Source organism: Podarcis gaigeae (genome assembly GCF_964106915.1).
Source record: "Podarcis gaigeae genome assembly, chromosome: 2".
NCBI classification, from domain to species: Eukaryota; Metazoa; Chordata; class Lepidosauria; order Squamata; family Lacertidae; genus Podarcis; species Podarcis gaigeae.
Window position 1 is genome coordinate 90,689,445 of NC_139679.1, and position 13,250 is coordinate 90,702,694.

The 13,250-nt window shown below is 41.3% G+C and overlaps 1 protein-coding gene across 2 annotated transcripts in view; it reads left to right on the forward strand.

The window, feature by feature from the left end:
- RAD18 (RAD18 E3 ubiquitin protein ligase) overlaps window positions 1–13,250 on the forward strand; it is a 104,946-nt gene that overhangs the window by 57,072 nt on the left and 34,624 nt on the right. For both annotated transcript variants that reach the window (XM_083724613.1, XM_083724614.1), the window contains exon 11: window positions 1,682–1,844. In XM_083724613.1, the coding sequence (XP_083580739.1) occupies window positions 1,682–1,844 (163 nt within the window). The remainder of the gene's footprint in view (window positions 1–1,681; window positions 1,845–13,250) is intronic.

Sequence of the window (13,250 nt, forward strand, 5' to 3'; positions counted from 1 at the left end):
ACAGACCACTGGTGATTTCTGGTGCCCCATCAGGGGGCTGACAAGTGTCCTTCTTGTGGCTTGCCTTGGGACTGGCAAATATCCGGCAAGCCACAGAACTTGGCTAGCGGCTTCATGCAGCTTATCTTCTAGGGCAGGCTTCCTCAGACTTGGCCCTCCAGGTGTTTTTGGCCTACAACTCCCACGATCCCTAGCTAGTGGTCAGGGATGATGGGAATTGTAGTCTCAAAACATCTGGAGGGACAAGGTTGAGGAAGCCTGTTCTAGGGCAACACTGTTGTCTTCTTCTTCTTCTTTGGCGATCACTCATAGCCAAGGAAGATTGTTTTCCATAAACACGGTTTTAACAAGTGACTGTGGAGGCCAATTTTGGATTCACATGTCCTTCCATGGTGGGGACATTGGTTTCCAGGTGAGAGTTGATCCCGGTGTGGATTTGCCAAGCGTGCACTATTCTTCCATTGCAGTGCTATGGAAAGGGTGTACCATGAGATCAAGGATCAGCATAGTTCCCTCCATATGTTGTTGTAGTACTGATGGGAGTTGTCGTACATCAGCCCCAGCCAGCTTGGCATGGTCAAGGACAACGGGAGCTGTAGTCCAACAACATGTGGAGAGCACTGTTTTCCAGTTAATAACAATAGGTGATAGAATACCTAATTGTATCCATTATACCTAAGCCAATAAGGTCTATTGAATGGCTTTAGACCTCTGATTACCATGGTTTGTTACAGCTCAATGATGAACTTTCTTGGCATGTTCTGTCAAGGTGTACCATTCCTGGTTCTCCATTTGTAAAATGGAGGTCATAAGCATTTGAGCAACAGGATTTTTTTTTTTAATGTACTGTAAATATTGTGTGCTGATATATTGGCTTGGATCCTAACTTCCACTTGCAGCTTTCTTGCCTTTCCCCATTCAGTGCAGCCCCCACCCACCCCAGCCTTCTTGAAAAGCTGCCCCTGAAGGATGGGGTTAGGAACTGAAGCGGGTCTGAGACATTGGTGAACACTGTGGATTCTTTCTTGCCTGAGCAAAATTACCTTCCCCTCATGCAACTGCACTTTGGGAGTCAAGCCATTGGACATTAATTGTGCTATGCAGAGAGAGGGCTAACAGTGGTAATTCTAAAGCTTTGCTGAAGAGCACCCAGATAATATTTGAGTTACAAAGCTTTAATACCACATGACTTCTGTGATCAGTGATTATGAGGAGAATAATTCAGAGCCATCACTGAGAGTGCTTCTTTTTTCTAGTTTTCTCTATCCTAGTTTCATCTTGTGATTGGAAAAAACCCCCAAATCTCACTCATACAACAACACATGCATTCCACTCACTCGCATTGGCTGTTTGTGCAGTAGTTGTTGTTTTGCAGTAGGGAGAGAAATCCATTCCTTGTAATTTCTCATTTCACTTTAACACTGAGCCTCTGTGGAGGCATATATATAGAGAGAGACATTGCTGAAACAGTTGTTGAAGTCTCACCATAAGAAGTTTATTATAAAGTATGGATTTTTAAAAGGGCCGTGCAATGTGCAAGTCACAAAAGCCCAGTGTTTTCATCTCTGCATGTTCTAGTTATACGCAGAAGACTATAGGTACATTGTTGGGGGGGATCAATTGAACAGTCGCTGAGTCAATTTACTTTCCTTTAGGTTGTGCTTTTTTTCTTTCTTTCTAGGAGAAAAACTGAGTGTCGAAGAACAAACAGACTTGGTCCCCCATACAGATCCCTCTTTCAAAATAGATGCTCTTGATTGTGGAGGAAGCCAGCCTCCTGATTACTCTGAAGTCAGAGGATTGTCTCCTACTTCCTCCCATCAGTTCTCTGAATCTTCAAGCAGGTTTGTTTGCATGAAAGCCTTTTGGGTTTGTATTGCCTTTTCTCATCACAGGGCATGAGACCATAAGTGTAAGATGAATGTTGAAGGTGAGAAGACTTCATTTATATAGGTAATTACAGGGCAGAGAGGGATGTGGGTGGCGCTAGGGCTTGCTGATCAGAAGATCGGCGGTTCAAATCCTCGCGATGGGGTGAGCTCCCGTTGTTCAGTCCCAGCTCCTCCCCACCTAGCAGTTTGTAAGCACGCCAAGTGCAAGTACATAAATAGGTACTGCTCCGGCGGGAAAGTAAACGGCATTTCCGTGCGCTGCTCTGGTTTGCCAGAAGCGGCTTAGTCATGCTGGCCACATGACCCGGAAGCTGTCTGCGGACAAAAGCTGGCTTCCTCGGCCTATAGAGCAAGATGAGCACGCAACTCCAGAGTCGTCTGCGACTGGACCCGACAGTCAGATGTACCTTTACTTTTACAGGACAGAGAACAGCAGAGTTTAATGGCATATTACAGTCTGCTTTGGAAAGTCATAGAATCATAAAATTGTAGAGTTGGAAGGGACCTTGAGGATCATCTAGTCCAGCCCCCTGCAGTGCAGGAATATGCAGCTGTCCCTTACGAGGATCGAACCTGCAACCTTGGCATTATCATCACCATGCTCTAACCATCTGAGCTATGTTTAGATGCTGTGGAATTGGGGTGGAATTCTCTTGAAGAAACATACTTCCAAAATGCCATCTGCTCCCAGAATTCATTGTGAATACTTTGTATCTCAGCCAGTGTTTTCTTTCCACCTGAAAGTGGACTTAAGTGCATTATCCCATTATCTCTTCCATGAATGTGTTGTGTTCCAACTTGCAGGCTGTTTCAGTCAGACCACCAATCTTCCAAGCTCAGTATTATTTACTTGAGAGGCGGGGAAACATGTGCTTATTAAACTGATTATCCCTGACCATTGGTCGTATTGGCTGAGATTGATGGAAATTTAGTCCAACGACAACTGGAGGCCATCAGGTTCTTTCCCCCTTGTTTTACATTGAGTAGCAGTAGCTCTCCAAGGCCTCTGAAGGGAAGTTTTCTCTGAGCCCTGCCTGGTAATGCTGAGGACCTTCTTTTTGCAGAACATGTAATCTACTACTGAGCTATGATCATGCCTTTGAAAATTTGTAGTTAAAATATGCAAAGAAACTCTGAAGTTAAAATAAGAATAAGAATAATAAAAACCCATCTTAATAAGGCTTGTGCCTTTCTGACACTGCAGCTTGGGAGTATTGGGGAGTTAATTAAGGTCTTTTGCAATTTCTTTACACCTTTGGCATGATTTCATATTGTTCAGCTATGGGTTGGTGTCTTTACCTTGGGGCCCTCATGTGCACATGATTTGTCCATTCATGCTTCATGGGTGACCTTTACTTGACTTTCATATTTGTTTTCAATACAAAAGAGAATAATTAAACAGAAATGCACATGAGAATGTAAAGTATGTGAAAGAATTTTGAGGGGGAAATTTGGCAATGACCATGGCGTTCTGAGAAAACAGCTTTTGAAAATGTAAATTTGCAACATGTTTTAAGGAACAGATGTTTCCCATTGCTACCATATCTCTGGCTAGCAGAATGTTTGTCCCTATGTACTGCAGTCAAATCGCTGACCATTGTTAGTATAGTTTTTTTAATCCATTTTGGCTATGACTTTGAGAAAAGTTGTGCCTCTTGTGTCTGTGTCTGAAAAGTCAAATTTTATGAGCCATCAACTAGCAGAAACAAATGCATTCACAGCCATTCTTGCAGTGGCAGCTTATTTTAGGAAGAAAGGCACAGAGGAATCTGCCTTGTACAAAGCCAGTATTGTCTACTCCAACTAGCAGCAAATTTGCAGGGTCTCTTTCATATCATCTGCTACCTGATCCTTTTAATTGGATATGTCAGGGGTTGATGAATTAAAAACCAACAAATCACCAAGTCAAGATGGTACCCTTCCAAGAGTTTTTAAAGAACTCAGATGTGAAGCTGTTGATGTTCTTACAAAAAACAGATGTAACTTGTTTGTAAGACCAGCCTCCATGCTTGAGGACTGGAAAGTGGCCAGTGTAGTTCCAACTTTTAAAAAGTGATCCATGAAGTTGCAGGCTGATTACCTTAACATTGTTTTGGGGAAATGGTTGGAAAGCATTATTAAAGACAAAATTGCCATATTAGGAGAACACGTCTTGCTGAGGACCAACATGGCTTATGCAAGGGTTAATATTGTCTGACCAACTTTTTAGAGTCCTTTCAGAGAGTCATTAAGCATGTGGCTAGGAGCTGTGTATTTGGATTTTCAAAGTAAACTTCGAAATCAACTTAACAGACATGGGGTAAGAGGACAAGAACTCTTTATTGCAGGTATTAATATTGCACAGCTTGAAGAGAATGGATGAATAAAAACTGACTCTTTTTGGAATGAAACATTGTCCAGACCTATTAGATATTATTCAAAACTTTACTTGCAGAACTTTCTTCAAAACAGAAAAAAGGAAATGATACATCCAAACAGTTCCATAACAATAGGTTTAGGGCAGCATAGGCTCAGCATCAGAATCTAGATCAAAATTCTGTCTCTCTGAGATTCCTGCATTACAGGGGGTTGGGCTAGATGACCCTTGGGGTCCCTTCCAACAATAAGATTCTATGGTTCTCGCCCCCATTACAGTCTGAGGCTGTGTGTTCCTGAAGTGGTTCATTATTTACACCCTACTTCCATGGAGCCTAGGAACAAAGTCTCCAGCCACCACCCTTCCAAGATGACAAATTTGCAATTCAGTGGCCTTCCATGTGATCTAAAGTTAAACACCTCCTCAGAGCTACCAGAGAACGATAACAGTTAATTAACAACCTGTCAAGGAGCTCAGAGAGCTCTTCTTGCTTCTCTTTAGATTCAATGGAATCTTCCAGTTAAACCCTTTCAGCAATACACATAGACATTCTCCATTTCAATGTCAATTAAACAATTAGACTTATGGCTCAGTAACTGGTTTAAGAAAGGAGAGAATATTACAGTTTTCCCAATAGAGGGATGTAGAAAGTGGACTCTTCCCATGGGACACATGATTCTTGTTCACAAATTGCTGAATTGCAACTCCAATCAGTCTCAGCAAGAATGGCCAATGCCAAGAGATTATGAGAGTTGTAGTTCACCAACATCTGGAAGGCCAAAGGTTTCCCCACATGGGCTTTACACTGAACTGAAGGTGATTGAGCAGGAAAGAGATAATGGAATCAAGGTGGATAGCTTGATGAAGATGTTGACCCAGGGTGCAGCAGCTGTGAAAAGAGGCATATTCCTTGTTAGGTATCATTAGGAAAGGGACTGAAAATGAAATTGCCTATATACTAATGCTGCTGTACAAATATGGTTTGACTGCGCTTGGAATAGTGTCTTCTGTTCTGGTTTCCACATCTAAAAAATAATGCCATTGTAGTTGCTGTTGTTTAGTCATTTAGTCGTGTCTGACTCTTTGTGACCTCATGGACCAGAGCACGCCAAGCACTTCTGTCTTCCACTGCCTCCCGCAGTTTGGTCAGACTCATGTTTGTAGCTTTGAGAACACTGTCCAACCATCTCGTCCTCTGTCGTCCCCTTCTCCTTGTGCCCTCCATCTTTCCCAACATCAGGGTCTTTTCCAGGGAGTCTTCTCTTCTCATGAGGTGGCCAAAGTATTGGAGCCCAAGCTTCACGATCTGTCCTTCCAGTGAGCACTCAGGGCTGATTTCCTTAAGGATGGAGGGGTTTGATCTTCTTGCAGCCCATGGGACTCTCAAGAGTCTCCTCCAGCACCATAATTCAAAAGCATCAATTCTTTGGCGATCAGCCTTCTTTATGGTCCAGCTCTCACTACCATATATCACTGCTGGAAAAAGCCATTGTAGAGCTGGAAATAAAAGTGCAGTATTGCACAACATAAAGAAGGCTGCTGTTTTGAAAAGTAAACAAGTGAGCAGCTAGCAAGGAGGGTTACCTGGTTTAGAAAGAGGCAAGCCTACGGCAGTGAACCATGCAAACATAAAATGTGCAGCCTCTGAAGGTGGGTAGTTCTGATGTGGCTGCATCAGGAGTCTGTGAATGATAAAATTGCAGGATCACCCAGCCTCAGTGGAGTCTGAATCGAGAAAGCAGGCCAGATGCATCATTGGGAGATAAGGGAACTTGATTCAGACACTTTACTAAAGCTAAGAAGGTTTAGCTCTGATGAGTGCCTGGGAACTCCATATAAAGCTTCTTACTTGTTTGTTTGTTTATTACATCTAAATCCCACCTTTACCTCAAGGTGGTATACATAGTTCTCCCCATTTTATCCTCACAACAACCCTGTGAGTAGATCAGCCTGAGAGCGACTGACTGGCCAAGTAAGCTTCATGACTGAGTGAGGATTTGAACCCTGGACTTAGTCTAGTACAGTGGTACCTCGGGTTAAGTACTTAATTCGTTCCGGAGGTCTGTTCTTAACCTGAAACTGTTCTTAACCTGAATCACCACTTTAGCTAATGGGGTCTCCCGCTGCTGCCGCGCCACCAGAGCACAATTTCTGTTCTCATCCTGAAGCAAAGTTCTTAACCTGAAGCACTATTTCTGGGTTAGCGGAGTCTGTAACCTGAAGCGTATGTAAACCGAGGTACCACTGTACCTCTATACCACACTGGTTCTCATGAGTTCCGCAACTGACGAAAGGTGGGGTTCAAATAAAGAAACCTTTGGGCCTCACATAAGCCTTTAATTTCTCACAACATACTGGGAGTTTACAACTTAGTGTGCTTCTTATGTTGGGTGCTGATTATAAACCTTTATTTTCACAGCCTGCTATTATTTGATCCTGAGTTTTTGTTCAGTATTAAATGCTTAGTGGCAGTCTTTTTGCTCTGAAAAGATTGGGTTCCAGTATTTCTTTCTCAGATTCAAAATTGATTCATACCTTATTTGGTGTTATCGATCAGTAGAAAATGGCAATAGACACTTGGCTTTGTAAACTGCTGTTTTTTATTAGTGTGGTTGCTGTTTTACTTCTAATTGTGCAGTCAGTTTGCAATCTTTTATAATCTATACGTCATGGTGATTTCAGTTTGGAACCCTTTCTGGTTTCCATGACCATGGAGATGTTCTGCAGATAAATACTATCTTAATTTCAAAACTGATTGGGGCACTGAAATAGTGGTTGTAAATGGTACGTTGAGAAGGAAGGATGGATTAATCATTAAAACACTGCTTCATAACGTTACATTCCATGATCTAAGTGCATAGGTACCTTATTCTTGTATTGTACCTATATTGTCTTCAATAGTGCAACTACTCAATTAGCAATAATTTGTTTTTATTCTAAAATACATTTGCTACTCTATGTTCCATACAAAAATAAATGCACTAGAATTTAAAATGGTGCTTCCTCTTATTCAGAGCATTTACTGTTGCTTATAGCCATGTAAGTTTTCTAGGCCTTTGGTGGCATTGCAGAGCCACACATTTTCTTTCTGAAAGAGCTTTCTGAGCTTTTGAGCCTTCCTTCCTTCCTTCCTTCCTTCCTTCCTTCCTTTTGAGCCTTTCTTTCTTTCTTTCTTTCTTTCTTTCTTTCTTTCTTTCTGCTTTTTCATCAAATTTAAGCCACATGTCTTTTTACAAAGATAATTCACAAACATTGCCTCTAATCCTGTTCTAAACACATTTTCTGGGAATCAAGAAACCAAAAGACACAAATGCAGAATAAGTGTGGTCAGAATCTAAACATATGCATACAAATGGTTTTAGACCTCTGTCTCCGTGACAAATCTGTATTGCAAAACATTTCAGGACTTTCATTCTTATCAATCCTGAATGCCTCTTTCTTTTCTTTGGTATTTAGTATTTCTGTGTCCAAGTCTTTTTGGTGAAAGGACTGCATTGTAACAAGCAGGAAATGTGAGGGGTTTTAAAGGTGAGAAAGGCACCAAGGAAACCTTGCATTGCATCCTCAGGGGGTAGCATTCCCTTGTTCTAGTTGGGCCAGTAAAGACCTAAAGGGCTGGGTCAAGTTTTTTTTCCGGGGGGGGGGGGGTTGGGTCGGGGCTTTTGCTATTGACTGCTAGGTCCCAAAGTGCAAACTTGGTTGGTGCAAATTTCAGTTATAAATTTGTTCTAACTTGCCAGCCTAAGTAAATCTTAGTATTGTAACCAACACACATCAGTGAGTTTTCTAGCAGGGCAGTTTGTATAAGCAAAATTTTCCAAAGGGGAAAAATGAAGCAACTTGCTCCACCTTTGCATTTTCTCTGTCAGTCATTCTGAGAGATCCTCTGAAGAACAACACACAGCCTTTTCTGTGATTTCTCACAAGGGATCCTGTGTTGCAGCTGTGTTTGCAGCTGTGCCAAGCCTCAGAAATGAGTTCCAGGTTTTATTTTGCATCTGGAGTTGCTGGTCTTACTAAGTCTCTTCTCTTCTTTGTCATTCAAACTCCCAAACGTGATGCAGACCATCTGATTATAATGGTCCAATGTATGTTTTATATTGTATGTGATATATACAATGTATATTGTGTATATGGTTCTACATCACAGTGGTACCTCTGGATGCGAACGGGATCTGTTCCGGAGCCCTGTTCGCATCCTGAAGTGAACGCAACCCGCATCAGCGCATGCACATAACATCATTTTGACCGTCTGTGCATGCGTGAGCGGCGAAACCCAGAAGTAACATGCTCCGTTACTTCCGGGTTGCCGCGGAGTGCAACCCGAAAATACTCATCCCGAAGCTACTTCAACGCAAGGTATGACTGTATTGCTATTGTTATGTAGGGTGGGGTGGGGTCACTTAATGTACCTCTTTGGTAGAAACCCTGCAGAAGGGGCTTCCTTTGTTGTGTTTGCTCCACATCACTCGTTACTTGTAAGACAGCTGCTTACCATGTTTGCTCAGCGTTAATTTAAAATGAATTGTTGTATTATGTAGATTTAAAGGTCACCCCCCCATTATTACGCACCTCTGCTTCTGATCTCAAATCATTTTCAACATCTTTCAGATACCCCGCTGTACAAAATTAGTTTTAACTGGTTTAGAACACAAAATGAAATATTTATCGTATCTTTTGAAGTAATTCCTTTCAACCACGTTGGAAGTAATGTGCAAATTTTTGTTCCTTTTGCTTAATGAACAATCTGTAGGTTGAAGAAGAAGAGGAAGAGATATGAAATCTTAAACCTCACAGCAATTACCACCGCTTGATTTTACTGGCCATTTGGGAGGAAAAAGTCTCTCTCAGGTGTAAACTGTTTAAAAATAGGATTAGGCAGCTCTGGGGTGTTAGTCAAGTGAAGAAGATGGAACAGCTGCTTATTCCTGTTCTTTACATACCCCATGTGCATAGCTGTCCTATCTTCAAGGTGGGTTTCAATCGCAGAGTGATAAGCACTGAGTGGTCTCTATGTCCCTTTAGCTAAGTTTACCAATGGCAGAAATAATCATCTTGAAAGTGATGTACATTTTTGGGAACTTGCAGGGGGGCGGCAGGAGAAACAACTGTCACATTTGATGTTTTCAAAACCAAACTCTACTAATAAATAATAATTGTACTCTTTCACATTCAGTTCATAAGCACTTCAGGTACAGCAAGCCCTCAATTTACATGGGGGTTATGATCCAAGGATTGCGCTTAAACTCAAAACACATTGGCTGTAATAGCAGGTGTGATTGCCAAAGTCTTTTTTCCTGGACGCCCGCTCCCTATTCCACCCCCTTTTTATTTGATTTTTAAAAAATTAGTTGTTCTTGCCAAGTGCGCAAGTTATATGTGCATAAGTTACAGGCTTACTGTATTAGACATGGGCATGGATTTGCAGCAGCATATTAACAATAACATATGGAACCTTGAACCCAAATTTGCAGTATATCTATTCTTTTTTTTTTAATGGCACTTAAGTATGATTGCATTCTAGGGATATTTTCCCAGTTTTATTTTAAAAGGAATAAGACAGGGTGGAATGTAAGTGGCTCCCCTATGCTCATGGTAGCAGAGACACCTGCTAATGGAAGATGAGGGAAGGTGATTTTTAATTTCTCCCTCTTCCTTGCAGCTCCCACCAAAACCAGATTCAAAGAGTTGGAGGGCCCTGTAGAACAGGCTGGAAGGGGGCATAGCAGGTGACAAGGAGAAAGGCAAATTTAGCAAAAAAATTCTTCCCTCTTGTCCCTTGGTTTTGTCTCTTGGTTTTAAACACAGTGTAAGGTAGTCTCTATGGAAGTAGATTGTATTTAATTATGGGATATCAGAGTTTTTAGGGGGCTAACCAGGCTGGGATAGCTGGGATAGCCGGCTTGCTGGTTTTTGAATGTCTGGTGTAGATTTTTTCAATTTCGTTGTTCTGTATGGGACAATGACAGTAAAGATTATCGTATCGATGCCTCTGATGGATTGCAGTCCCTTCCGTGGGATAGTGCACCAGTTGGATTCCACCCATTCATTTAAAAAAATCTACACACACACACAGATGTTGGGTTGAAATAATCATGAACTGAAGGAAAGTAGACGCTAGTCCCTTTTCACAAATAGTTAACAAGAGTTAGTGCAGAAGTAGATATGGTGCTATAGGTCCGTTCTATCACCATTCTCATGCTTCTGAACATGGAAATGATTGCACAACTTCTGCATACTATTTAGTCATTTATCCGGCTAAGATTAACTGAATAAATTGTACTTTAGTGCATCTTAAGGTTTTCTCTTCTTGTTCCCACATCACCTCCTTTTTTCTGCTGCACAAGGTTTAAAGCAGTGTTCCCTAAACCTGGGTCCCCGGCTGATTTTGGCTTACAATTCCCATCATCCCTGACCTGATGGGAATTGTAGTCCAAAAACAGTTGGAGACCCAAGTTTTGAAAACCCTGCTTTAGAGCAAGCAGAACACCACATTTGGAGACTAGTTTTGCCTTTCTCATACAAACCTCATTGTTTATATATAAGAAAAACATGGATTTTTATCCACTGTCTGGTTAGGCAGAAGTGGTCCTATTAAGTAAAAACATGGAGTTGTTGACAGCATTGAGCATGTTAGCAAGGCATTTTACTAGCAGAAGTTTTGCAATATTAAATCTGCTTGCCTCATCTTGCCAAGGGACGTGTTACAGCTGGTGGGGTGGAGGGATGTTTGTGGGGTCAGCCAAATGCAGTGACAAAAATCCAAGCGCAGTGATGCACTTGAGAGTGGTGTCAGCTGCCTTTTTCAGCAGACAAACAACAGGACCACCTCAGCAGCAGCCGACATAAAAAGTGCCATTTAGGGTCTTTATAGCTCTGCTGGGTGAGAATATTTAGAGTTGGAATATTATATTTAAATCCTGAAACATCAGTACTTTTAAGGCTTTTAAGTATAAGAAAGAAATTCTCTTAGGCATTGTTGTGGAGACTAGACAGGGTCTTGGGAATTTCTGTTTTGACGTGCCGCGTGCGAGGAGGGCTGCTAGGGGTGTTTATTGTGCAGTTATGTTTTTGGGTCACTTAAACCTCCAACTGGCATAGTAGGAAAACCAGTAGTTCTTAGAAATACACTTAATGGGCTTGAAAATCCTGAAAATGCAAGAATATAGTACAAAACAGAGGTGGAAGTGGAATCACAGAACTGTAGAGTTGAACAAGATCCCAAGAGTAATCTAGTCTAACCCCCTGCATTGCAGGAATCACAGCTAAATGCCTGACAGATGGCCAAGGATTTAACTGAACGTGTCTAACTCTAAGCTGACCGCACTATTCTCGTTGATAAGAAGCCTCCTTTTTTTTTTTTTTGTCAAGTCATTCTTGTCAGAATATTTATTGCTGGTTATTTGGGCGAAGAGGAGCTTGCATACTTGCAGTCTTTCTTGCAGAATTTCTAAAATTCCCAGAAAGCAAAGCAGCAAAGCTCTATCATGATGGCAAATGGTTGTCTTGCAAAACATTTTGCTCTTTTCATTCTTAATAATAATAATAATAATAACAACAACAACAACAACAACTTGTGGATTGGGTGTTCAGTGGCTCAGTTAAAAGCTTGCAATCGTTACTTGTTAATGGGTATAATGGAGTTCACAGAGGCATAGCACTGCACCATTAGTGCTTCCTATAGAGAAAATAGTCTTGCTATTAGGTCATTTGGTGCTGAAAGCTTGTGCCTCATTTTAAGTTTTGTTTTAACCGAAGAACGGTGCTGTGGACCAAATAAAATTGGTTGAAAATATCAGCCAGGTGAAATGGAAATTAAAAATTAAAAAATAGTCCAGTAGCTCCTTAGAGACCAACTAAGTTTGTTCTGGGTATAAGCTTTCGTGTGCATGCACACTTCTTCAGATACGGGTTTGCATAAGGAATTACCGTTTCAAGCAGTCATACAAGCCTCTCACAAATTAAGACATTATGTAGTAAGCTAAGAACTCAGTTCTAAACTTCATTAGCTCTTCTCGGATGCATTTCATTTACCAGGATTACTGTGATTCCCCATAAACATCTGCCAAGACATTGAACTGAATAAATTCTTAAACTCTGTGGGCAGTTTCAGAGCGAACTTTTTAGCGTGAGCAATGGAGACTGAACTTCTTGACTGCTCACCTCACAGTTCTTTGACAAAAACTGTGGATTTGTGAGATTTTTTTTAAAAAAACACATTCAAGAATCACATCAACATCAACATGGAGTCTATTTAATTGGGGGAGGGGGGGAGTAGTGACTAGTACTAAAAATCTCCCCCAGAGATTTTTGGATCTGTATGTTTTTATCTTGCTGTTTTATTGGTTTTAGGATGCATCTTGTTTTCAATGATGCTGGTTGTTTTTATATTGTATGCTGCTTAGAGATTTTTAAAATATTAAGTTGTATATAAATACTTTAAAATATATAAATAAATGTTGGCTGCTCTCGAGAAAGTGTTTTTTTGGTGAGCACTCCAGTGCCACATTGAATGCATGTGGCTGCAACACTAAACCACAGTTGATTTATCTTATTAATTATAATAATGCTGAAGGTGAGGGTGAGGGAGAATTGAAGAGAATGGTGCCATGGGGTGAAGGGTAATCTGGCTGCTTAATGAGATCAAGAAGGGAGAGGGTGACTTTAGCCACTCTTGGCAGAACTGAATAGGCTGTTTTTAGGATCTTGTGTTTGGTAGCAATCTTTGTTGTTGTTTAGTCGTTTAGTCATTTTTTGTGACCCCATGGACCAGAGCACGCCAGGCACTCCTGTCTTCCACTGCCTCCCGCAGTTTGGTCAAACTCATGCTGGTAGCTTCGAGAACACTGTCCAACCATCTCGTCCTCTGTCGTCCCCTTCTCCTTGTGCCCTCAATCTTATTGTGGATAATTTATCGCTATATGTTTTTCTTGGTATGTTGTAAGCAACACTGAGGTCTCTTTGGGGGCGGCTAGACAGGATTTAAATCTCATTGAGAAATG